Source organism: Physeter macrocephalus, chromosome 18, assembly GCF_002837175.3.
Source record: "Physeter macrocephalus isolate SW-GA chromosome 18, ASM283717v5, whole genome shotgun sequence".
In the NCBI taxonomy this organism is placed as follows: Eukaryota; Metazoa; Chordata; class Mammalia; order Artiodactyla; family Physeteridae; genus Physeter; species Physeter macrocephalus.
In genome coordinates, this window is record NC_041231.1 from 10439481 (window position 1) to 10465909 (window position 26429).

Genomic DNA, 26429 nt, shown 5'->3' on the forward strand with positions numbered 1-26429 from the left:
GCGGCCATGGCTCACGGGCCCAGCCGCTCCGCGGCATGTGGGATCCTCCCATACCGGCGCGCGAACCCGGTTCCCCTGCATCGGCAGGCAGACGCGCAACCACTGCGCCACCAGGGAAGCCCCTATACTTGTACCTTTTTAAAATTCTCTTAGGCCCTTGTTCTCTTATGTAAATCTTTACTATCTGGCTTTCCAGGTTTCACCCCCAGTATCCTTTACTATCACCTATTGCTCATACATCAGCGAACTTTTTCTATTGATATTTTCTCTTGCCTCTTCTATTTTTTGGTTAATGACTTCTACTTTGTAACAGCATGTAGCATACTTCTACATTAGTCCTCTATCTTTTTCCCCACCTTTGTTTTGGTCTTATATGTATACTTATATATATTTTAAGTGCTTACCATCAGTCCTTTTTCTGAAGTTTTCCCAGTCGTTAATGGGTTGGATGAAGTTCACCCTCTGGCAGATTCTTCCAAAGGGCTGAAGATTGTATAAGTCTCTAAGTTCTTGTATATTGAAAGTGTTTTTTCTATACCCTTCACATTTGAAGACATGGCCGGATATCAAATCTTTGGTTCACACTTCTTTGTGTGAATTTTAAAAAAATGCTGCCCCGTAGATGTCTTGTATGTTAGTTTTGAGAAGTATGATGGCAGTTTAATACTTTTGCTGTTATAAGTTATTTGATCCTTTTTTTGCCTGGAAGCCTTGAAGATTTTATCTTTATCTTTGAAATCTAGTATCTTTACTAAGATGTCTTGGAGTTGATCACTGTGGGTTAATTTTCCCTAGTACCCAAGGAGTCCTTTCAATGTGTATATTCAGCTCTTTTTCTGTTTCTAAAAAGTTTTCTTGAATTATAATTTTAAATATTACCTCTGTTCCATTGTTTTATTTATTTACTTTTCTTTAGGGGCTCTGATCATATGAATATTTTCTTCTTTGCTGGTCTTCCCTCTACTTTTTTGGAGGGATCCTTTTTACTTCTTTATGTCATTTTCATTCACTTGGTTGTTTTCCTTCCTTTTAAAAATGCCTTTTATTGAGACTATTCTCCATTTGATACTTTGCAATTTATTCTTCATTTCTGAGATAACAATATCTTTCCTTTTTTCTCATTTTTTCCCTGATCAATCAACTCCCTTTTCATTCATTCCTGTTCTCCCCCTCAAGCATTTGTTAAAATTTCTGGTTCAGAGAGTTTTTTCACATCCTCAGATGCTTGTTTGAGTACATTTAATTCTGTTTGGAGTGTTGACTTACAATTTTCTTCTATTTCATGGCTGGTTTGCAGAGGCACAGTGTGGTTCTTCATAGATACGTGGGAACTTTCTACTCCTGATTTTCTATAGTAGTTCTGCAGGGACTTGACTTTTCTCTTGTTCCTGTTCTTGGGTATTTTACAATAGTCCCAGCTTAACAGTGCCCACTTCTGCCAGTATTGCAAAGTCCAGGCACATTAGTAGCCTTTTGTTCTGGTGATGGGGGAAGGGTGAGCTCCCATTTTCACACCCTGACTTTATGGTTCTCTTTTGTTTTGCAGGCATTTACATTTTATCCCCTTTTCTTGGTTTCCCTTCACCATCTCATTGTAAAAGGGTGTTTTTCCTTTCTTTTGGCCTTTTTTCTCCCCAAGAAGCTTTGTGTTCATATGGTATCTCCTTTCAAATGTTCCTGTCCCTTTAAATGGGCCGTGCCCCTTGAAATCACACCTACATTGAATCCCTTCTCTGTAGTCCCTGCTAAGGGATCTGTCTGGATCCTTTCCAGTATATTCAGGTTGAGAGTAGATTTAATCTTTCTGGTGGTTGCTCCAAATCACTCTTAGGTCCTTTCACTAGCCTCTATCTTCTGTCTGTCCCACAGCTTTTCTCGGTTTGCCTTTGCGGTGGAGATTGTGAACTGGGATTGGTGATTTTTCTTTGTTACCGTTATCTGCAGCTTCAACATTTTCTGCTTCAGATTATGCAGGGGGCATAGTTTTCTGTAGAATATACTTTTCTCTTCTTGTTTTGTTCTTTTTTTGCAGAAAAAAATGGGGATATATGTAGCTATATAGCTGTCATCCTCAGATACTCTTACTTCCTCTAATTTTTAAAAGAGTTTGTGTAAGATGATATTATTTCTTCTTTAAACAGTTGGTAGAACTCGCCAGGGAAACCAGCAGGGCTTGGAGTCTTCTTGGTAGAAAGATTTTTGACAATGAATTCAATCTTTTCAAAATATAGCGCCATTTAGTTTTTCTATTTCTTCCTGACTCAGTTTAAGTAAATTATGGATTTTTAGGAATCTGTCCATTTAATTTACATTATCAAGTATATTTGCTTGAAGTTGTTCATGATATTTCCTTATTCTCATTTTTAATGTCTATAGTATCTGTAGCCATATCTCCTCTTTCATTCCTGCTATCAGTAATTTGTGTTTTCTCCCATTTTTTTCCTTAATTAGTCTTGCCAGGGTGTTATAAATTTTGCTATCTTTTCTAATACCAAATTTTGGTTTTGAAAATTTTCTCTATTGTTTGTATGTCTTAATTTTATTATTTATTTATTTTTAAAATATGGAACGCTTCATGAATTTGCGTGTCATCCTTGCGCAGGGGCCATGCTAATCTCTGTATTGTTTCAATTTTAGTATACGTTCTGCCGAAGCGAACACACCTTTATTATCTCTTTGCTTCTACTTACTCTGGGTTTAATTTGTACTTTTTTTTCAGTTTCTTCCGATAAAAACTTTAATTTTTTACTTTAAACCCTTCTTTCTAGTGAGAGAGTGGCATGGACATATATACACTACCAAACGTAAAATAGATAGCTAGTGGGGAGCAGCCGCATAGCACACGGAGATCAGCTCGGTGCTCTGTGACCACCTAGAGGGGTGGGATAGGGAGGGTGGGAGGGATATATGTATACATATAGCTGATTCACTTTGTTATACAGCAGAAACTAACACACCATTGTAAAGCAATTATACTCCAATAAAGATGTGAAAAAAAAAAAAACCACCTTCCTTCTAATTAGGTATTTAAAGTTGTAAATTTCCCTGTAAGAACCTGCTGAGAAGGGTGACTGGGGCTACATACTTGCAACATGCAATTTATCCAAATGGCGGGAACTCCTAAAGGGGATCTTGGTCTGATTCACACCCCTAACCCCAGAGCAGGCTTACCCGCTTGGTACCAGGAGTGACACAGGAGAGTGAAGCAGAAGAGGCTAGAGGCAGGCTGTACCACCTATGGGCTGTGTGGCCTTAGGGGAACCACTTCATGCTCTGAGTTACAGAGTCCTCGTCTGTAATGGGCAGTATAAAGCCCAGGACTGCTGTCTATGTGAATGACGCCCCCTGGAGTTGTGCAGGGCACATCCTGCACAGCCACAAAGGCAGGCCTTGATAAAGCATGCCTTGCAGAGGTGCTATGAGCATTTCATGAGGTAGTATATGAACAACCACCCCAGGGCCTGACAAGTGAGCCACAGTAAATCAATTATGGTACATCCATTCGGTGGAATACCACACAGCCATTAAAACTCATGATTGAGATCTTTATTTACTGTGGCAGAAAGCTCTCATGCTTTATTGTGACTTGAAAAATGCAACCTAATATGATCTAGTTTTCATTAAAATAGATATAGCTATGTATGTATGGAAAATCCTGGCAGGAGAACCCCAAAGTGTAGTGAGATTCAGATCGGAGACTTTCCTTTGTCAATGTTTCAGCATTTTTCTACAGTGAATATGCTTTCAATTTGAAATAAGAAAAAAAACAATAAAATTTATTTTTAGCTGGCGCTTTTGCTTTCTATCCATGACTCTTCTCTGAGCTTCATCTGTAAAACGGAAATAACGATAAAAGAATAACAATAGTGCTGTAGATATCCTATAGCACTCAACACCTGAGGTGGGAGTTAGTTTGCTCATTTTACAGAGCAGGAAGCAGATTCTCAGAGAGGGCAAAGGTCCCTCAGAGAGGGCAAAGGTCCCATAGAGAAGGTAATGCTGCCTCCTCACAGGGCTGCCCCATGGTTTAATGCGAGGGAGGAACATGAATGTTTTGTGAAGTGCCAGGTGCCTGCCCCCAGTGGGCAATAGGATAGAGTGGTGAGAGCACAGCCTGGATTAAATCTAGCCCTGTTCTTTCCAGTCTGTGTGACCTTGGATAAGTGATGGCACGTCTCTGAGCCTCAGCTTTCTCATCTGTAAAATGGGAGTAGCAAAACTGCCACCTCGGAGGGCTGAGTCGAGGATCATATGAGACAGTTCCTGCCCAGAGCAGGCGCTCGATGACTGAGAGCTTCGATCGTATTAAAATCCTCTGGTCCAGCTCCGGCCCCCTGATTTCAGCAGGGACTGTCTGTCCCTCTGACAGACACCATGCAGAGGAAGGTGGAGCCCGAGTGGTCACGAAGCAGAGCTTGGCAACCAGCTTCCTGCTCCAGCGTCCACATCTACCACCCTGCCCAGCTTGGTGGGTCAGAGGGGTGCTTCCCTCTCTGTGCGCGCCAGGCAAAAGCAGCCACACCCTAGACTAGGCTACTCAGTGGAGGGAACCCAGGCCCAGGGGTGCGTCATAACAAATGGAGGGCACGACCGGCATTGAGTAGATGGAGGCCAGGGAGGCTGGGCCCCCTGTGACGCTCCTGACTAACTGTCCTACCAGACATTCTTGCAGGTGAAAAACCTATTTAGATGTATTGGAGGTGAGAGGCTAACTCTGTTATGTAAATGCAAGCTATTTTTGTACTTTTAACTATACATTGAATTTTCCCAGAATTCAATAAAATGTAAATCAAGGGGCGAGTTATTCACCATTTTGCACAATTACCTTAGCAGCAATGACCCTACCTGTGGTGTGTTTGAGACAAACACATGTCATCTTACACTAGGAATGTCACACTCATGGTGGTTCTACATCTAGAACAAGGAAAGGGAAAGAGGTCCTCCAAGCAGAGGGAACAGCATGTGCAAAGGCCCTGGGGTGGCAGGGAGGGAGAGAGCGATGTTGCAGAAGTGAAAGCAGACCACAGTGTGGTGGGCAGAGTGAGCACACGGGAGCGAGGTGGAGGGTGAGACCGCAGGACCTGGGCAGTGCAGGGCCTTGGGGGCCACACTGAGAGGTCAGCCCTAGGAGAAGCCAAAACAGGCTGTTCATCAGGGAAGGACATGTCCAGGTTTGCATTTTGAAAAAAAAAAAAATCACTCTGCAGGGTCAGAGGTTCATGGAACAGAGGGGACAATGGGGAGGCAGGGAGGCCAGTGAAAGCTCCTGAGGTCGACAAGGTGACGGTTCTCTGGGCTGGTGGCTCCCTCCCAGGAGCCTGGTTTGTGGATGGACAGTGGGCCCCCTCCTGAGACCTGAGCCCAGGAGAAGAGCGAGTTGAGGAGGAAGATCATAGTTTCTCTTTGGCAAACTTACCTGACTCTGCTACCTCGGCAATGGGCACCCCTTGCTCATATGCCATGAAGCCCAGGACTGAGAAGATGGCAAACCCGGCCAGGAAGCTGGTGCCACTGTTCAGGCAACAGAGCATGATGCAGTCCCTGTGGGGAAGCAGTGAGAGAAGCTTGGGTCAGGGCGGGTGGAACCAGTGCAGGACTGGAACATTCTGTCTGAGCACCATGGCTGTCCCGCTGCTTGAGAAAGCCCTCGTGGTTCAGAGAGGGTAGGTGGCTGGCCCACGATCACACAGCTTCTCCTGCATTTCTAGACGGTAAGGTAGGTCACAGACCAGAAGCATGGAGAGGGGGTGGGAAGGAAGGGAAGCTGGCAAGTGGGAAAATGCACAACTGGTGAGGAAAGACTTGGAGACAAACCATCGCTCCTCCAAATTCCTGGTAGGAGAGAAAACCAAGGGAAGCAAGAGAGGATTGATTTTCTAGGAGCTCAAAACATGAGGATATAAGCCTCTGAGAGAAAGGACTGCTTCCCTGACAGTGGAGCAGCCTTGGGAGAGACACCCCTCCTGGCCCAGCTCTACCGGAGCGGCATTTCCCAGACCTCACAGCAAGCCTCTGCTCTTCTGCTGCGAGGGGCAGCCCCTCCCAGGCCAGGCTCCTCATGGGGGCTTCACCAGAGCAGTGACTGCTCCCTGCTCTTGGGAAGAAGGGCTCACAGCAAAGAAGCAGCAGCATAAAGCCGTGACCCAGGAGATTTCAGACTACAAATGACAGGGCTTTGCCAAGATGAAGAAGATGGAACCCTCACATCCGGGTCCCTTCAGCCTCGGTCTGTGCATCCTCATGCAGATGGGTCAGGGAATCAGCCTCTCCGGATCTCAGCCGCCACAGAGCGTGCACACGGGAATCGGGCTTACGACACCTGTGACGCTCCACTTCAAAGGGAGGGGCTCTGGGTGTTCTGTCCAATCTCCTCCCTGAAGCATGACCAGCCTGGAGCATCCCTGCAATGGTGGTGAGCTGGCCTCTGCTCCCACCCTAGCAAGCAGGACCAGTCACCTTGCTCCGTGGTGCTTTGCTTCCTGGACCACTCTTGCCGTTCACAGTGTAAGAACTTCCTCATGCTGTGTTCGACCCAAATCCACCGCCTCTGGGGAGTTTTAGTTCTACCCTCCCAAACAGCCTACAGATCTGAAGATATCCCCTTCAGATCCCCTTGAGGTTTTAGCTCGCTCATTTAGACCTCCCAGTTTCCTTATCAGTGTTCCTCATCCTGCACGTGATTTGAAATTCACTCCAGCTTGTCCAGACCCTTTTCCAATGTCACATCCAGGACTGAGCACTAGACTCAGGAACAGAGCAGGACTCTCACCTCCTCTTCTCCTGACACCATACTTTTTGTAATGCAACCAAAGGTTACACTGATGTTGGTGACTGTGACCCCCAGTTGCATTGCATTGACCCTGGGAATCAAGGGCATGGTGGAAAGAGCATTAGACTGGGGGATCAGGAGCCTTGGGTTCCAATTCCCCTTGCAATACCTTCTCTCTGGGCCTGACCTTACCAGCTATATGACAAGGTGGCTTGGATAAGAGGGTCTTTTGGGCCTTGTGATTGATTAAGTCATTTTTCAGCAAGTGGTCACTTCCATAACTTCCTCCTTGGGGTAGAGTATATTTCCCTGCCCCAGTGACTTTGGGCTTAGCCACATGACTTGCTTTGGCCAATGAGCTATCAGCAGGTGTGACACAAGCGGAGGCTTGAGATGTGCCTGTGCAATTGTTCTTGTCCTTTATCCCTTCTGTTATCTGCCATGAGAAGGACTTTTCCAGGGGAGCTGCTGTCCCTGCAGTCTGGACCCCAGAATGTCATGGAGCAGGCTTGAGCCTGGCCTGGACCCTGGAGCCAAACCTGCCCAACCCACAGCCTGAAGGAGAGAGTCCCCAACTGACCAGCAGACTGGTGAGCAATAAAAGCGAATGCTTGTTGTGGTGAGCTACTGAATTCTGGGGCTGCTTGTTACACAGCATTCTTGTGGCAGTGAGTGACTGATACAGGTCCCTTTACAGAACTCTTCAGGCACTGTGGACAGAGGCTGGGCTGGCAGGCCTGGAGACTTTATCTGCAAGACTGATCACCTCCTCTCTAAGGGAATTCAGCTCAGCCCAGGAGGGCAAAGTTATTCCTAAGGCTGGGGTAAATCTGCCCTGCCTGCCTGTTTCTGGCCCCTGACTTATCCAACAGTGCAAAACAAGGCAGCACTGGTGAGCAAAGTGTTTTCTCCATAGCCTCTCCATTCTGGAACTCTCCTGTGTTTTTTAGACCTGCAGTGTTGAACATTGTCACTGAATCCCGAGGCCCAGGGAGGATAGTCACACACTCAGACTCTTTTGTCATCTGCCGGGGAAGCTGGGATGTGAATCTAGTTGTCTCAAACACCAAAGCCCACGTTTTCTAGGAGCTACACAGTAACAATGCTCCCTAAGAATTCAGACTTCTAAATCCTGACTTTCGGAAAACAATCTTTGGGCGTCCATGTGGCTGTTGAAAACAAATGTCCCTTATTGCAAGGTTCCCTGCCCGCCCCCCCCCCCACCCGCCTCCGAGTGACGTCCTCACATCACGGAGGGACAGAAGCTCTGAGCAGACCCAAGGTGCTTCCAGTCCTGTGCCCTGCACCCCCTTCCTCGGAGCACCCCAACCTCCAAGCAGAGAGAGCTTAGTGGCCTGTGTTCTGAAGTGAGGATTTTCCCCGCCTGGTTTGCTCCATCTCCATCCCTCTAATTCCTTCCCCACGGGGCACCTGCTAGGTGAAAAGCTACGTAAGAAGCGCTTTGAAGTTGGCAGGAGCTGAGCTGGGCTTTGAAGACCTCCAGAAGCTATTATGCTGTCGGAAGAGAGGGTATTAATTTACTCCCTCTGAGTTGGGAAGATCTGCTCAGGGAACAATTTGGAAACAGAAATAAATGGAGCCCTCAGATTTTGCAATGTCACCTAGGGGATTTGCTTTCTGCTACTGACGGGAGGGGAAAAACCCTGCCTGTTGGAGGGGAAAGCAGAAGGGATCTGGGGCTGTCAGCATATTTCACCCACGTGCTTGGCGAGGAGGAAAGCTGCCATTGCCGCTGCCCTGAGACACAGCCTGATAACGAGGCCAAGTCCTTGTTGATTGTAGTAGTTGGGGAAGAATTGGCCAGGCCTGGGAGTGAGAGATAGGGGTGCAGGAGCCAGAAAGGCCCAGGTTCAAAGCCACGTTCCATCGAGCAAGTGGCCTACCCCCAGCCTCAGTTTCCTCATCTGTATAATGGTGTGGCTCCTTCCTTGCTTCCTTACACTTCAGCCAGCGCTCTCCTAGGCTCGAGGAATGGTAGTGAACAAGAGGACCCAGACTGTGTCCTCATGGAGCTGACGGCCGAGCTGGAGGTGAGGGACAGTGACCTAGAGACTTCCGCAACGCCCGGCACAGAGGGCCCGCACTGGACGCTGGCTGCTGATGTGCTGACAGCTGTATGCAGACAGCATCCCTCTCCAGCATCCGGAGGGTGTCACACTCAACCCGGACCAGAGGTCTGCCCACTGCTCTCCCTGTGCCTGCGCCCTTCTCTTCTTACCCGTGGTTCTATTTTGTATCGTGGCTGACAGTGTGCTACACCTCATCCCCCAGACCCACCTCCCGTGAATGCCTTGAAGGATGAGAGGCTCTTCTGGACAACCTGGTGTGACCTCCTACCTCTCTAACATCCCTCTGTCCGACAGTACCCAACGACTTCTCTGCCTAATGGCCCAGGGACAGCAGAGCTTGCTGGCTTCCCCTGTGGCCTTTCCTCCAGCATGTTGGATCTGCCCCCTTTCATGCCTTGGTTTCCCTAAGTGGCAGTCTCTATAGACTGGAGCTGTATCTCCAAAGGTAGCGATTTGGGCATCTCACACTTAGTGACACATACAGCACACGGCTGACTTAACAAACGGGTTGGTAAAGTGATCACAAAGCCAGCTTTCAGGGAGGATGCAGCGGAGTGGTAGGATGGAGATTAGAAGACCGTGGCCAGAGTCCAGGTCTACCACACCTAGCTGGGGGAATGACATCCATGAGCCTCAGTTTCCCTCCCTCGAAGATGGGGATAACACGGGAGGGACTTCATCACTGACAAAAGTTCTCTGAAATGACGCTCCCTCTTGAGCCACACAACAACCAAGTGATGTGGCTGTCACGTCCAAGTGCCTATCCCACCAACAGGCTGTGACACGGCCCCCCTCACTGTACCCTCACCTGCATCAAACAGGGGTCATTTTTAGACCACAGCTCACTTGCTAGTTAAGGAAAACAAGCTCATTATTTTAAGAGTGTGTTGCTGATTTTTCTCTTGGTGTTTTAGGGTTTTTCATATGGGACTCTCTGTAATCTTTACATATTAGGGGTGCCAACGCTTTGAGTATCATATTATATGTTGTTAGTATGCCCTTTAATTTTGTAGATGATTTTCATAATGTTTTGTTTGGAGATGTAATGCAGAAGGTATATAGATAACACTTGTATTAATGTGACTTTTTAAAAATTATAAAAGCAATACGTACTCGAGAGTAAAGACAAGGCAAAACAAAACAAAACATTTAAATTGTACAGGATGGTATAGGTAGACAAAGCCTGTCTCCCTATCTCTGACTTCTCAGTGTCTCTCTTCAGAGGTGGCTCTTTTTCATAGTTTCCTGTGTATCTTTCCAGAAATTTAGAAGTTCTAGATATTTATGTGAATCAATCTGTCACTTCCTTCCTGATTTAATTATTTTGATGTTGCCATACCTTTCCCATTATGAAAACAATATTTTACTCCTCATTTTAGGATGGTTTTCTTTTAAAAAATATTTAACTGTTGAATCAATCTGACACTTATTATGGTGCATATATATGTGGGGCGAGGGGAGGATCTATCCTAATTACTTCCACCAAAATACTTATCCTATCTCAGAAGCATTTGCTGAAAAACCCTTCCTTTTCCAATGAATCTGTGTTCAGGGACGGCTTCATTGCCTTTAGTCCACGAGTTTCTACATTAGAATAAGGAGCTCTGGAACTCGGGGGCAGAGATGTGCTGTCCAGCCATCTCTGCGTATTCACCGTCTGTGACCAGGCACTGATTCAGGGGTGCAGCGACCTCAGCAAACAGGCCACTGGCCTAGAGCTAGAGACCAGGGTGCAAAGTTCACTTCCGCCAGGCACTGCTGGGGGACCCTGGCCAAGTCCCTGGGCGTCTGTGGACTCAGCCAGGCTGCAGGTATGAGGACCAGGCAGCCAGGGTCACACAGCCTCAGGCTCACCTCCCCGTGTGGGCCCCTTCCCCACGCTGGGTGCGGCCAGCTGCAGGAGGCCCGCGAGGGAGGGAGGCCTGTCGAGAGAGGGGCAGCAGGGCACGGGCCATTCCAAGTGGGACTGGACAGGACCCTACAGTCAAGTGAGAAGAAGCAGGAAAGAAATTCCTGAACAGAAGGCAGAAGAACAAGGCCCTTGGTGTCAGAAGACCTGGGTTCAAGTCCCAGCATTGCCACTTACTAGCCGTGTAACCTTGGGCCAATCATTTATCCTGGGATAAAGCTTTGCTGTATAGGGTAGGATGGAGGCCCAAATACCATTCCCAGAGTAGACTCTCTTTGCAGCCTGGAACGCACTCTGATCACGTTATTCTCCTAGCTCCTCTGTTGGACCATTCTTTGACCCTGGGGTGGGGAGAGGCTGACAAATAGCCCAGGGTCCTCTCCAGTTCCACCTGGAATGGCTGGTGCCATGCCGCCCCTCTCTTGACAGGTCTCTTTCCCTCACCCAGACCTGCAAGGTGGGAAGATGACCGTGAACTAGCCGGGCAGCATGGAGGGCTCTCGGGTTTGGTGGAGAGCTGGCAGGGCCTGGGGAAATGCTCACCTGTAGCAGTTGTTGTTATAATTGTTATAACTTCCCAGAGCAGTCAGACAACCCAGGCAGATGGCATAGGAGAAAAAGATCTGCGTCCCAGCATCTACCCAGACCTGTAGGAAGGCACAAAGAAGTTGGCAGAAAGAGAAGTCAGATGTGCGGCGAGGGGTTGGGTGGGTGGGATGGCCCTGTTCTCTGAAAGCCCCCACCCACATCCAACCTCCAAAAAGACTCCACAAAGGGACAATCAAATGTCCTCATCTCAGGAACGCGTTTGTTTAGAAGTTCTATTCTTGGGGTGATTAAATATAAATGGCTTTAGTTAAAACCAGAATTTTCTGGACTTTATGGACAGTAGTTCACCAAATAGCAAGAATTTGGGTTTTAGGACTCTACTCCAGCTGTGTGACCTTGGAAAAGTTACTTAACCTCTCTGAGGCTTAGTCTCCTGAACTGCAAAGTGGGGAATAAACTTCCCTCTCAGGACTGCTGAAGCCAAAACAAGTGATTTTTCTGCTTTGTGATTAAGACCACCACGAGAAAAGCTCTCTCGGGTGTTTTTGAACTCACAGAGCTTATTTACCATGTATACTAGGGGACCATTCACCATGGGGCCCAGTTACAATGAAACCCCATTTTTCCTACAGGCCTGGAGGCTTCTCTCTCTCTGCCCCGTGCGCTCGGCCAGAGGACAGGGAAGTGAGATGGGGGAGGCCCTCCCACCAAATCTTTACCACCTTTCCAAAGAGGTGCATTTGGGCTTCCTGTGTGATACACGTGCAAACTACTTTCTTAGACTCCAAGCTTCCCTCCAACAAAACCTGCCGTGGAAGGCCTGACACGCACAACAGGAATTATGGTGGTTTCTCTAACACTCCCCTGGGCTCTCTTTGAGCCCTGCTCCTAGAAGCTACCAAGGAAAATCCACAGCTAAAACCCAAATGCAGCTGATGAGACTGAAGCTTGAGAAGCGAGTGCCATCTAGAGAACGGAGCAACTTGCTCAAGACCACACAGCTGGGAGTGGCAGATGCAAGTCCAAGGAGACACACCTCTAGAGAAACGTGTAACCAACCCCAGAATTTCAAAAAAACCTCTGGTGTAACCCCTCACCCAACACAGGACTCTCTTCTGAGTACTTCTGACAGAATAGTCTCTGCTTGACTACCACCAGTGATGGGGAGCTCACTACCCTTTGACACAGCCCCTTTCTTTTTCTTTAGAGAACTCTGACCATTAGAGCATTTCCTAAAATGAAAGAAAATCCCCCTTCCTGTTTTCCTAGTTCTGGGGCCACCCAGGCCACATCTCCCTCTGCCATGTGGCAGCACTTTACAGATTTGAAGAACCCTCTAGAACACAGCCTTTTCCAGTCAAATTATCTTAACTTCCTCTCTCTTGGGGATTTGATTACACAGTACAGGTCACTCTCCCCTGGAGTTGCCTGCTTGTTAAATCATTCAAGAAACACTTATTAAAAGTGAAGATCACAGTGCTGTTTCTCAACCTAAAAAGTGGTACATTGTCTTCCTCTAACAAAGAGCCTTCGGGTTGAGGGTCTCAGCGCTAAATGAGGAACGGAGGGAAAGCTCTTTCATGAAGTGTCTGTATGTGTGTGTGTGGAGGGGGTGCCAGCAGATCAGAGTGGGCTGAGACACGGTGAGGAGGAAATGGGAAAGAGGGACTATTAAAAAACTTTTTCAAGAAAGGGGGGCTGGGAGACAGGGTGGTCGTGAGAGAGAAAATAATTTAGGGAGGATTTTTTTAAAATAGCAGAAACTTGAGGATGCTTAAATGTTGACAGGAAGGGCCCAATGCAAAAAAAAAAATACTGAAGATTTGGGAGAGAAATGGATGTATTTTAAAGTCCTCCTCTTCTGCCTCAGCCTCCCCATTTGCCACCTCAGTGCACTCCCTTTTCTCCTCGGTAAGGCCAGGAAACCATATGGAGAAGCAAAACACAGGTCAGCTCCTAACCCAGAAAGCAAAGCCAGATCCCAGCAGCAAGGTGCCGGGATGCTCAGCACTCGAACACGTGGGGTTTCTAAACTCTCTGCAAACGGGGTGTCCCTCTCCCCAGAACCTTCACTGAGTGCGCAGACCAGAGTGAGAGAAGCCTCCAGACCTGTGGGAAACCTGGGGGCTTCATCACAACTGGGCCCCATGGCGAATGGTCCCACCCTCCCCACATGGTAAATAAACACCTCCGTGAGTTCAAAAACACCCAAGAGAGCTTTCCATCCACATGTCCCAAAGATGCGGCCTCAAACCATGCTTTCCACCTGCAGGGGATTTTTCTTGCAGCTTGCTCATCGCACCCAGCACTAAAACAGGCGTCTGCTGTTTTTGCCCACCGGGCACCCATCTCCCCTTTTCAGGTAACAGCACCCCAGTTTTACTTTGAGAAACCACCTCTTCCCCACCCAGGCCAATCAAAGCATTTCTCTTGGCCACAGTGACTGGTTCGGGGATGAGCATATGATGCAAAGCAAGCCAATGAAACTCAATCCTGGGACTTTTGGTGGAGCTACTGCAAACGGGACACATTCTTTTCTCTCAGAGATATTAAGCTTGTAACTGCTGGGGGTCATCGCTGACCATGAGTAAAGAGCCTGCCTGAGAATAAAGCCAATGCAGAGGAAAGCAGAGTTTAGAGCAAAGAAAGACTAATACTGGAGACACGACTCAAGTCCCTGGATCCAGCCACACCTGAAATCAGGCCTACCTGAGAGTATTTCAGTTTCAGAGGCCTATAATTCCTCTTTTTCTTAAGTCAGTTTGAACGGGACTGCTGTCACTTCAAGCAGAAAGAATTCTGACTAATAGCAACATAGATCTTAGAAAAACCCAGGGGCTCTAAGCCCAAACTCTTCAATCAATCCTGAATTACCAATGATCCAGCATTTATTGAGTGCCTTCTGTATGCAGAACCCTGTGCCAGGCTCTGAAAGAGGTACTGTACAATTATTTATAGCACTCCATCTCTGTCTGCAGGTGAGATAAAATGAAACATTCAGAGAACAAGATACCCAGTACCTGGGAGTGGTAGAGGAGGGGAAAGATTAACATGTGCTAGGGCAATCAGAGAAGGCTGTCTGGAGGAGGCACACCTTTAAAGACTAGAGAAGTGATGAAAGAGGACACACTGGGTATGGAGGTTCACGTGAGAGAGGAATGTGTTCTCAATGATTTTTTTTTTCTTGCTCCCCTACCTCTGTAGGAAAAAGGCTGTCATTTTTATTCAGATGATTACCATTAAATCAACACCTTTATACAATACCCTTAGCCCTGCCCCTGTTGGTTCCCTACTGTGAGGAATATTGAAATTAGCCACATCTTCTCTTTCTTTCTTCCCTTTCCTCTAGAATCTAATTTGAAGAAATATTCATTGGTTTCCAGTTAATACCTAAAGGCATTATGTGAATTTACTTTGCTTTTCGTATACACACTCCCTTCTCTCCCAATTTTTAAAACTTGTACTGTATCTGCATTATCAGAACATACAACCATTTCATATTATATTGTCCCCCTTTTGCCATTATTTAGTGTGAGTTCTACAGGTGACTATAAATTTAATGCTCACCCCCAGCCATTATGCTAATACCTCTCCAGTCAGTTCTGTTGTAGCTTGTTCTCTAGCAAATTCCTCCGGAAAGGCTTATGGGAAATATATTTCCTGGGTTCTTTCATGTTCCTAACAGTTGATCTGTGGCTTTCGTACCTGAAAGTTGGTTTGGTTGCACATAAAATCCTTGGTTCTCTTTTTCTCTTCCTGAGTACTTTGATGGTGCTTAGTTGTCTCCGGGCACAAAGTGATGCTGTAGAAAAGTCTGATGCCACTCTAATTTGTTTCCCCTTATAAAAGCATTTACTCTTTTTGTCTGAATTATCAACAGGTTTGTTGCTTTCTCTTGGAAGTCCAGTAATTCTAATATTATTCTAATAGAAACATTTCTTAATGTTGATTATTCTGGGTTATTTTTCCCAGGCTTGTGATATACTTCTTCAAGATGCAAATTCAAGTCTCCTCTTTTATTTCAGGAGGAAAAATTTCCTGAATAACTGTTTTTAGTATGTGTTCTCTTCCATTACTTTGGATTTCTCCTTTGGGGACTTGTTTGTATGTTGGATCTTCTTTATTTCTATACCTATCACTTTTTCTTACATTCTTTAAAAACTTTCTTCATTTTTTTTTCTTTCATAAGCTGTCCTTCCTGTCAGCTCTCCTTTCAAATCTTCTTTTTGCCTAACAATTTCATTTATGCTAGCGTTTCATAGCATCTGTTGTTTCTTCATTTCTTTTAGCTTGTGGTGAAATATTAAGTTGCTGGGTCTTTGTGGAATGCGTTCATTATCTATAGGAACACTATTCTGCCCCTAATTCTTTTTCTTATAATAGCTTTGTATGAGACTTGATTGCAATCCTTTTCTGGGGCTCACATGTAGGTGACACGCTTTTTTTTTTTTTTTTGGTACTCTTAGTAGGAGGTTTTCTTGTGTAGAGGATCCAGGGAGATTTTCTGGCCTCACAGGTCTAGAGTTGCCTCTTCCGACAGTACCAAAAAGCCTTTAAAACTATAGCCATGGGCTTCCCTGGTGGCGCAGTGGTTGAGAGGCCGCCTGCTGATGCAGGGGACACGCGTTCGTGCCCCAGTCTGGGAGGATCCCACATGCCGCGGAGCGGCTGGGCCCGTGAGCCATGGCCGCTGAGCCTGCGCGTCCGGAGCCTGTGCTCTGCGACGGGAGAGGCCACAACGGTGAGAGGCCCGCATACCGCAAAACGAACAAACAAACAAAAAAACAACTATAGCCACGCAGAGAGTACTTTCTGAAATTACTGTTCTCCACTCTTATCCAGAATTTCTTTTTGCTTCCTCTACTGTCTTTGTCCTGTTCAATTTGGATTCTGCTTCCAGTGGTTTCTCCTCAATGTGGGGTTCCTCTCTGACCACAGAGCCTCAGCTGGTCAGTCTGTAGAGTTCCCAGGTCCCAGACCCCTGCCTGAACTTCCCACAGTCCTCTCACACTCACCTGTGACTTGCAGCCTGAACACATCCCTCCTAGTTTCAGCTGACATTCTCAGATGGGTGCACCAACCTTCTACTCCCAGAGCCCTCTCCTTCTATGGGTGAATACATGTTAGAGATTTATGAGTTTCCTGTCTCTCAGCCTTCTGTATCCCTTTGCCTTCCTCTCCCTCTTCCTCTTCCTCTCATCCCATAGAGTGGATACCATGCAGATGTTATTGCTGTTGGTGTCTGACCCTACCTGTTCACCTTTTGTGGTTCATGGAGCCACCTAGTTATGCTGAAGGTACCATCCATAGGCTTTTTGGTTTACTATCCTAGTTTCTCTGTTTAGGTGTGGAGATTCTCGAAAATTAAAAAAAAATTTTTTCTGTTGCCATCTTGTCTCCTTCGTTCTCAAGACATCTTCAGAGGGCAGATTAAAGAAGATTGGTCTTGATTGGAGGTGAGAGATGGATCCCCAGAACTGAGCGACGTGGTGGATGGGGGTGTAACACTAGAGGATGAGCCAGTTTTTTAAAGGGAGGTTCGAGGTACAATGTGGGGGAAGTGGGTACGAGTATACTCTAGACAAGGCATCAGGTGAGCTATTCAGGAGATAGGCAGAAAGGCTAGGGCTAAATATTGCAGTCTGGGCTTGAGACACAGATTTGCAAGCCATCAGGATTTCAGTACTAACTTAACATCTCCTTGCCTCCAGATCCAAAGCTTCCTCCACTGGCCTTTTCTATTTTCCACATTTGATAAACCAGTGCTGATTCAACTTTTCTGCTGAGATACATGCTTATTGGGCCTGCAGAGCCCGAGAACCTTCAGGATTAGATTTCTTGAAAAAGTCTCACAAAGAAGCACGATATGTCTTCACATGGACTCTACACAATCGGACTCCTTAGCAGACAAGCAGACCTGATGCATGTCTATATTCTTAAACGCACCTGTGGCTGCGAAAATGCCACAGGGTTCCAACTGTTAGCCTCCCTACAACCTTTGTTTAGGAAGAAACGAATGAACTCACTGGGGGAGCTGTATTTGTTAAGGCTACACTGAAATAAACAATAACCCCCCGAGTCTCAATGGCTTAGCACAACCGAAGTTTATTTCCCGCCTACACAAATCACATGGCAGACTGTGGAGGGGCTGGCTCTCTTCCACCCAATGACAGCGAGCAAGCCCTCCTACCTTATCATGATACCCCTGGGTCAGCAAAGCCTCTGACGCAGAGGAACAGACTACTAGAGCTTTGCTTGGGAAGGTGTTTTCGTTTTTTTTTATTATTATTAATTTATTTATTTTTTGCTGCGTTGGGTCTTTGCTGCTGCGCGCGGGCTTTCTCTAGTTGTGGCGAGCGGGGGCTGGCACGTGAGCTTCAGTAGTTGTGGCTCGCAGGCTCTAGAGCGCAGGCTCAGTAGTTGTCGTGCACGGGCTTAGTTGATCCGCGGCATGTGGGATCTTCCCAGACCAGGGCTCTAACCCGTGTCCCCTGCATTGGCAGGTGGATTCTTAACCACTGCGCCACCAGGGAAGTCCCATGCTTGGGAAGTTTTTAGAACCAGACTTGGGAATTACTAATACCACTCTGCCCACACACCACTGACCAGAACCAAGTCCCGTGACCCCGACTTAAAGACAAGGAAGTCTGGGAAAGTCTCTTCCCATTTCACTCAGGAAGAGAAAAAATAGACGGTTAAGTGAACCCAAAGCACTGCCTCTGCTGCAGGCATTACCCCAAGTCTTTTTCATCTAAGGCGATTTCTTTCTTCAACTAGGAATTCCACAAACACCCAGAGATCAAACTAGATCACGGTGGCCACTGGAATGATTTGACAGAATGATTTGCAAAGAGACGCTAATGAAACAGGCCAACAGGACATTCATGAACCTTCTACCAGTTTGGTGATGCCTTAGGAAGTGGGAATCTTGAGTCACCATTTGTTGAAAACCTACTGTGTACGCAAGGCTTTCATGGAACAATCTCATAATTTACATAACCATCTCACTAGGCAGTATTGTCACCTCCATCTTTAGAGAAGAGGAAACGGATCCATAGACGGTGAAACAGCTAATAAGGGACAGAGTCAGGTTTGAACTCCAGGCGTTCTGGCTCCACATTTTAAAGCGAAAAGCTGGGGCCTCCTGGTGCACTGAGCAGGCCTGGACTCTCGGCAGGGGTTTAAACAGCTCTGTGGCTGTGAGGCAACCCCACCTCCATGAAAGGAAGACCAGGCAGCTGAGCCCCACTGACCCGCATCTCCCAGGACTCCACAAAGGGGGCAGCTCAGTGGAGAAAGGCTTCCTGGTTCTCAACACAATCTGAAGAGAAAACAGTCTGCACAGAACAAACCCTAAGGAAGCTGGGTCAGTAGCTGAGAAACGGATCGCTCCCCATGTTCTGCAGCAATGAATGGGGGGGCGTTCTGGCTGCGCGGCAGGGGCGGTCCACATTCAGAGGTTTGGAGGACAGATTTGCATGGGAACCGGGGAGCAGAGCCCCTTTGGAAGAGAAGTGGTCCCGCCCTCCTAGCTCTGGGGCAACTTCACCTCTTTCAGAGCAACTTGTCCCGATGAGCCCTGGTGCACAGTAGGTGCAGAAAGCAATGGATCAGGGTGTAACCCTCCTTCCCAACTGGATCAGTGGGGCCCAGCTGGGAGAAGCAAGGAAGGATGGACGGAAAAGGACACACTCTTCCCTACCAAGCTCAGGAGCTACACTTGTCAAGATGGATGCTTAGTACCCGCTGCCTCTGTCCACACGGACAGCACTTTACAGCGTACAAGGCATCATCCTACATCCTGTGACCTGCCCACTGCCCTGGGGTGGCCGTCATCACGCCCAGGTTAGAGACAGCTGTTGGCGGGGGGGACACGGAAAGCGCCTGCCCTCTCTCCCTATTCCCACTTTGACCTTCTATGTAGAATGTCTAATCTCCTAGAAGCTTGAGGGCAAAAGCGTCACGTCTTTTTCTCACCCCTTGGAGAGAAGAGACTACCCAGATTGGGGAGACCTGGGAGAGGGTCAGTGTACATAGTGATGAGCCCGTCCCTCCTTCTCCTGCGCACAGAAGATTAAATAAGATGATGTGTGTGAAACAAATACTCAGCACAGAGCCCAGCTCTTGGAGAGCACTGAGGAAGTGCTCAGAAACCCAGCCGTGAGCTCCAACAGCAGGCATTTAGTCAATGTTAATCCCTCCTCAGGATCTACCGGTCTTCACAAATCTGGAGGAGAAGAAAAAAGCCTCTTTTCCCTTTTCTCCCCCCAATGCACAAGCTCCGAGGGTCCACTCTGTGCCAGGCGAAGTCCCAGGAGCTCCTGCCCTCAGGGAGCTTACCTTCTAGCAGGAGAGACAGACCACAAACACGGGCAGATACGCTGCAACACGGCATCTGGTGGAGACGAGCAAGTGGGCAGACGGTGAGAGGCAGGGGCGTGGGGCAGCGGGGCCAGGGCCCTGCTCTGTGAAGGGGCAGTTGCAGATGTGACCTGCTGCAGTGTCTTAAGGCAGCACGGGCTACAGAAAGAAGATCCCCCAGAAATGTGCTTTCATGCCTACAAACAGCCGCCAGTCAGAGCAGAAGGGCAGCAACTCTGCCAGGGATCAAAGCTGGCGCCAGCAGGTGGGCCTGGTCCCTCTGTCCCTGTGCCCTGGAGGAGATGGTGTTTGCTGCACTGATGCTCTGAGGTCTCTGACAAACGCTGTGTTAACCCATCCTGCCAGGAAAGCACCAGTGAGAGGAGCCAGTCATCAGAGCACCTGCTCACCTTCGGAAGCACCGATGACACACCAGGGGCTGTTCTACACACTTCACAAATATTAGACTCACTGTTGAGGTCAGTGCAATTATTTTCTCCCTTTTATGGATAAAAAACTAACACTCAGAGAGGGGGAGTCTGTTGTCTATTTAGCTTTGGAGAGATGTACACACTGGCCACAGTGTGAGGAGTCCCCTTGGGCTTAGGGACAAAACCTCCGGAACCTGGCCCGCCTTGGGGAGAAGGCACTGGAGCATCGTGCGAAGGAGACTAAATCAAACCTGGGCTTTTCCCCGGTGCCTGGTTTCGCACCTCACTGGGGCTTAATGGAAAGGGCATGAGCTTCGGGGTCAGGTAGACCCAGGCTGGAGCCCCGCACTGCCATTTACCTGCTGTGCAACTCTGGGCAAATTACTTCACTTCTCTGAGTCCCAACTTCCTTGTTCACAAAAGAAAGATACAATGAACATAAAGTACATAATGGGGTACCTGGTACAGCTCCCTTAATCTGCTTCCTTTTGGTGGCTGATGCTTTTCCACTTCTAATGTGGCTAATGCTATACATAGCATGTATAGTAGCTTCTCCACTGTACATGTTATGAAAACAGGCTCCCAGGTCTTTGCCACCATCCCAGCCCCCTCCCTACCAGGTGAACTAATCAGATTTCTGAGCAGTACCAAATGCTGCCACCGTCCATCACTAAAGCAGAGTCACCTGCCCTTAGGGCTGTGAGCTAGGGTACAACAGAGAGGGGTGGAAGAAGCCAGCACCCCACTGCTCCCGTGCTCCTTGCCCTGCCAAGAAGATGCTAAAACCTCCAGACCCAACAGCACATGCAGCGTCTGGCTCTCAGATCCAAGTAGCCAGGACAGGGCTTGGTGGCCATCCTGGGCTCGTGACCCACAGCCTTTTCTTTCTTTAACATTTTCTTTTCAGACAGACAGCCGCACACAGACACACAAACACACACATAACACCACTTCTGTAAGCAGAGCCTTCCACTGAGGTGAAAACATAACGTATATGGCCCGGCAGAAAACAGCTGAATTAAGCTCTTTCTTTTGGCCATTTATATTGGCAAATAGTCTCAGAAGATTAAAAGTAGGTTAGGAGAATAATACAACAGCTGTGTTTCCAGTGTGTACCTGACAACGGCTTTTGTAGAAGTGAATAATTACATGAATATCACTTCCTTCCCACCTCTTTTGCAGCCCCCTCTGGGTTGCTAGGCGCCCTCTCTTCTCCGCTCAGCTAATGCCATATACGGACGCTGATGAATACAGCATGGCCATTATGAGGAAGGGAGTCGAGGCAGGAGGATTCACGTGCTCCCTCCCTGGTGCATTCAGTGAGGGGAGAGGCTTTGGGGGAGATGATTCTGGATATATTTAAATGCTAATGTGCTGGGCAGCCGGGCAGGGCCAGCGGGAACAGTGGTGGGAAGGGGCAGAAGCTCTTGGCCTGGAAGCTCCACTGGAAATATGTTCTGCAGCCTCTGGCTCTGGTGCCAGCCCTTCCCCGGGCAAGCAGCCTTGCCCAGAGGCCCTGCCAGCAAAGTGTCACTGGGCTGAAGGGTTGCACTGTGGGCGGTGAGGGAAGCCTGGGTGTGTCGGCTGACCCTGCTGGCCCCTTTGTGTGGAGCAGGGAGCGGGGTCACTGTGCTGGGCCTTTGCCCGGAGGCTGGACAGCTGTGTCCTGTTCACAGAGTGTGGAAGGAGTGGACGAGCAGTTGCTGGCACTGGGCTGATGGCAATGATCTCCATGCCTTATGTGATAGAATCCTGGAGCCATGCACGTCTACCCCTTAAACCATCGCATGAGACAGTGGAACCCCACTGTGCTAAAGGGCTAAAGAGAGGAGGTTTGGAGCAATGGAGGGCATGAGCAAGGCCCGAAGACAGCACGTTCTTGCTCCTGCGCTGTTCCCGGGACTGTCCACACGGCCTTGGGGGCTACATTTTAGGGCAAGGTCTTCCCCCTAAAGTGTTCCTCTAAGAGGGTGCTACTGGCCTTCTGGACAGGACATTCATTGTGCAGGATGGTCCTGTTCGTTGTAGGAGGTTTAGCATCACCCAGTCCCACTCTCTAAATGCCATAGGTGCCCCCGTCATAGAGGAAACCACAATTACTCCCCGACGTGTTACTAAATGACCCCTGGGCAGTGGTCCCACCTCTCCCCTTGGGAAAACCAGTGAGGCAGGGGAGTCTGAGCTGGCATCAGCGGTGGGGCTGCAGAACCCAGCTGCCATTGCTGGGAACACAAGGTCAGGGTCTTCTGGGCCAAACTGAGCCCCAAGCAGGTGTGTTCTCCTGTGTCATCTGAGCAAGCACTGAGATGGAAATGAAACCTTGTCATCTCCCGCCTTAACCACTTCTCTCCTAAGAACCATGGAGCTGGTACAGAGGCAGAGAGCCAGGGAAAGAAAGGGCACACAAGGAGGCTCCAGGCCCTGGGAGAGCCAAGCAGTGGTGTATACTCCAGTCTAGAGAAGGGACTTCTCAAGAGGAAAACAAAAGAGCAAGCAGCCACGGATGGTGAAGGCAGCCGCCTCTGCGTCTGCCCAGAGACAGAGAAGTCAATACATTTCATGACATCATTATATTCGTTGAATTTTGTCTGTCTCCCCACAACTAGAACAGAAATGCCAGGAGAGCAGGAAGTTGTTTTTTCACTGATGCATTCCCCAGCACTTTGCACATTGTCAGCACTCAAAAAATATGTATTGAATGCCACAGCTGCTTAGAGTTTCCAGTACATAGGAATGGGGAAGTCAAGGTTTATGCAGAATCCTAGCTACCAGGCCAAGTGGAAAGTGTGTCAGACTGAGAGGGTGAGGACACCTGGTTCCAATTCTAGGTTGTCCTGAAAGTTCCTATGTGTTTTCCCTAAAGTTCTTTCTTTCCTCCTGCCCTCAGTTTTCTAATCTTCAAAATAAGGAAACTGGAATGCAGTGACAGGACAAATATATGGCATGCACATCCCATCCCTATTCCTGTCCATGGCAGACATTACTGATCAATCCCACCTATCATTCCTGCCCATGGCAGACATTGCTAATCAATCCCACCTATCATTCCTGCCCATGGCAGACATTGCTAATCAATCACACAGTTCCTTTGCCCCCAGCTATAGTGGAAAAAGTCCACCACCAGTCAGAGTTGGTAAGCGAGTTAAAACCTGACAGTGATGTACACTGCAGACCTGTATAGCAAGGATACGTTTGGGGGTCAGCTGTGACTCATTTTCCTTGGGGTTTTCTGCTGGAGTGTTTCAATCCTACAGTCTTGAAAGCCTAGGAAGACACTGTAACAGCACCGGGTTTAAGCTCCTACCCCACATTAGGAACAAACTTCAAGTCAAATGCACAGGGCAGAGAGTCTTTATAAAAGCAAGAAGGAGAACAACACCATGCTCGTGGAGATTCACATTTTCAATGGATTTTTGGTACTTGTCCTGGGCTGGAAGGCCAGCGGTAAGTGGCATAAGCAAAGGCCTGGAGGTAAGGAAAAGAAAGGACTGTCTGGAGTTTCCTAGTGGGAACGCTCAGGACCGAGAGAGGGGATGGAATGCCCCTTCCTGAATCTCATGGATTCCTAGAGCTGGTATTTCATTCATCACTTTGTCTTTGGCCATAGTGGGAAAATGCCTACGGTAGCCACAGGGTGGATGCAGAAGATGCTACTCCGTTCCACATGAAAAGAATTCTGACGGGGAAAGGGAAAGTGCTCAGATATCGGCCCTGAGCAGCCTCCCAGAGGGGATTCATGGCGGCGGGGGAGGGGTGGGGAGTCAGTCACAGTCAACAGTGGAAGAGCTTCCTCCCTGGCTGAGACCCCCAGCCCTGGGATGAGTTCCCTGTTAGTAGAGGTAACCAAGCAGAGTTGGGGATGCAATTCTTGCATTGCCTTGGAAGTTAGGGCAGAAGATCTCTGAGGTTTTCTGCTGGTAAGACACTTGACGGTCAGTGGGTCGATTCCCCTCAACAACGTTTTCTGAGCACCATATATATCTGCCAGGCATGGCCAATACGGAGATAATTCAGAACGCCGATCCCTTGCTCAGAGGCTAGCAATCTAGCAAGTGTATACGGGAAAAGGAAGTCAGCCAAGTGCCTTCCCTGGTCACACAGATTCAGGCAGATCTGGCTGAGTGCCAGCTCTGCTGGGCAACTTCAAGGAGGTCACTCCTCGAGCCTCAGTTTTTTTGTGGGCACAGTGGGAACAACAACAGCTCCAGGGGGTTCTGGAGACATGAGTCAGCGTGTGTAGAGCGTGTGCTGGCACCGGGCTCACAGTAAATGCTCATCCAGTGGGAGGGGCTGAGTGGCCACAGATGGCTCATGACTTCCGGCTTGAGAAGCATCCTTGAAGGGTCTGGGGGCTGAGTAGGTGTGTCCCAGGGGGGTAAGCAGAAGAAAAGTCAGCTCTTCTCAGCACAGTCAGGGGCTGGTCCCAGAGCCCCACCACCTCCCCACCTGGTATGAAAGCTCCACCAGAGGCAGGACCCTGGCCCCCTTGCGGAGGCTCAGAACTGCCCCGACCCTGCCCAACAAGCCTCCTTCTTAGTCACACCTCCTTCCTCCCCCAGGCCCACAGACAAACCCCAGGGAGCGGGGCTCTGAAGGCCTCAGGGCGCCTCTCTGTCTTCCTGGGGCCATCGCCCCCGGGTGGCATTAGGAGTGAGAACAAAGGGGAAACCCACTGAGGCTGTGTGGGCCTTCATGGCTGCCTGTGTGAGCATCGCCTGGGGACGCAAAGACACCCTTTGCTCCTGAAAAAAGAAGGTGGGTGGGTTCCCTTAATCATCTCAGGCACAGAAATCCAGGATCCCAAGCCCTTGCAGATTCCCTCTCTGCTGGGGGCTTACGAAGCTGACTGTTCATCTCATGTGGTCCTCGCCACACCTCAAGTCAGACGCTGTTATTATCTCCACTTACAGACCGGGAAACAGAGGCCCAGAGAGGCCACAGAAGTGGCCCTGGATCAGCCAGCCAGTAGGGGGAAGACCCAAACCCAGACTTGTTGACCCCAAAGCCCTCCCTTTAATCTCCCCAATAGACTTCCACCATCTCAACCAAGAGGAGAGAGCCCCGGGCGACCAGCCTATCACCCGAGTCTCTGCTCCTCCCAGGCCCACATCCCCGTGGATGTGGTGCTTGACATCCGCGGACCTGTCTGCGTCCGCTCACAAATTCTCCCTCCACCGCCCGCCCCCACCCCACGTCCTTGCCAGCCTCCACGATCACATAGCCATCTGCTCCACACCGCTTCTCCTCTGCTCATCTGAACGGAGAGGTGACAGCCTTAAACGACACCAGATGCTCGGGAGGCTGGCTGAGAGAGCAGCAAGCCCAGAGTGCCCAGGAAGAGGGCAGACGCAGGTCCAGAGACTGTGTGAGTGCACGACCGTCACGATATGGCAGGCTGCCCCCCACCCACAAGCTGCGAGGCCGTCTTCCTGACCACGCAAGGCAAGGTCGTGTAGGGTGAGAAAACACGAGGCATGGCTAACCTCACGTGAACACTCACAGGAGACAAGACCGGCCGCCACAACACTCCCTCCCAAGTGCTGCTACAGGGGGGTGGCCTCAGCTCTGGGCAAAGCCACCTGACAGAGGGACTGTCCTCACTCCTCACGCCTCTCTCAGTGACGTCCCCGGGCATCTGCTTGAGCAACAAAACCACGAATGACAGAATGACCAGTTTAAAAATAGATCAAGACATGAATGTTGAAGTCTTTGGGGAGTGAAGCGTGCCAACGTCTGCAACTCGCTCTGAAATGTATCCAGAGAAACAAAACGGATGGATGGATACAAGTCTTGGGAAGGTCTGTGATGCAGGCAACACAGCAAAATGTCGATGGCAGAATCTAGGCGGCGGGTAATATGTGAGCGTTCCCTGGGCAGGTAGAACCAACAGGATGCTGGAGAGGACGCTCCCATCCAGCAGTGGGAACTGTGGACTCACTGGGGAGATGGGTCCATAATTGCCAGGAGGGAGGGACACGCTTCCCAGGGACACGTCCGGGAGAAGATGTGTGTCTTGTGGCCAGTACCTCACGAGCGCGTGGGTGGGGACTAAACTGAGGAAATCCTAGCTCTGCCCAGCTGACAGCCAGGAACCAAACCCAGTGTTCAGTCAGTGACCAGAAATGTAGGAGTGTTCTGCGATTCACAAGTCTCCTTGACCTCACCTCAAAGATTAAAAACACATCTGAATTCTTTAAATCCTCCAACTGCGATTTGTGGATTTATCTGAGCAGGGCTTAAACCTCACTGTCAGCCACAGTTCCTTTTAGGTTGAGGTGGAACAACCTTCCAGGGTTCAAAAGAGGAGCAGGAGTGGTGAC

General features: G+C 48.8%; 1 protein-coding gene and 1 non-coding gene across 2 annotated transcripts in view; both read right to left on the reverse strand.

The window, feature by feature from the left end:
* SLC6A11 (solute carrier family 6 member 11) overlaps positions 1 to 26429 on the reverse strand; it is a 127197-nt gene that overhangs the window by 19323 nt on the left and 81445 nt on the right. The window contains exons 7-8 of the mRNA XM_024123923.3: positions 11312 to 11415; positions 5417 to 5541 (exon numbers count right to left, since the gene is read on the reverse strand). Of these exons, the coding sequence (XP_023979691.1) occupies positions 5417 to 5541; positions 11312 to 11415 (229 nt within the window). The remainder of the gene's footprint in view (positions 1 to 5416; positions 5542 to 11311; positions 11416 to 26429) is intronic.
* LOC112064979 (U6 spliceosomal RNA) lies at positions 2558 to 2659 on the reverse strand. Its single transcript, XR_002891768.1, has one exon. It is a non-coding gene; the product is annotated as a U6 spliceosomal RNA (small nuclear RNA).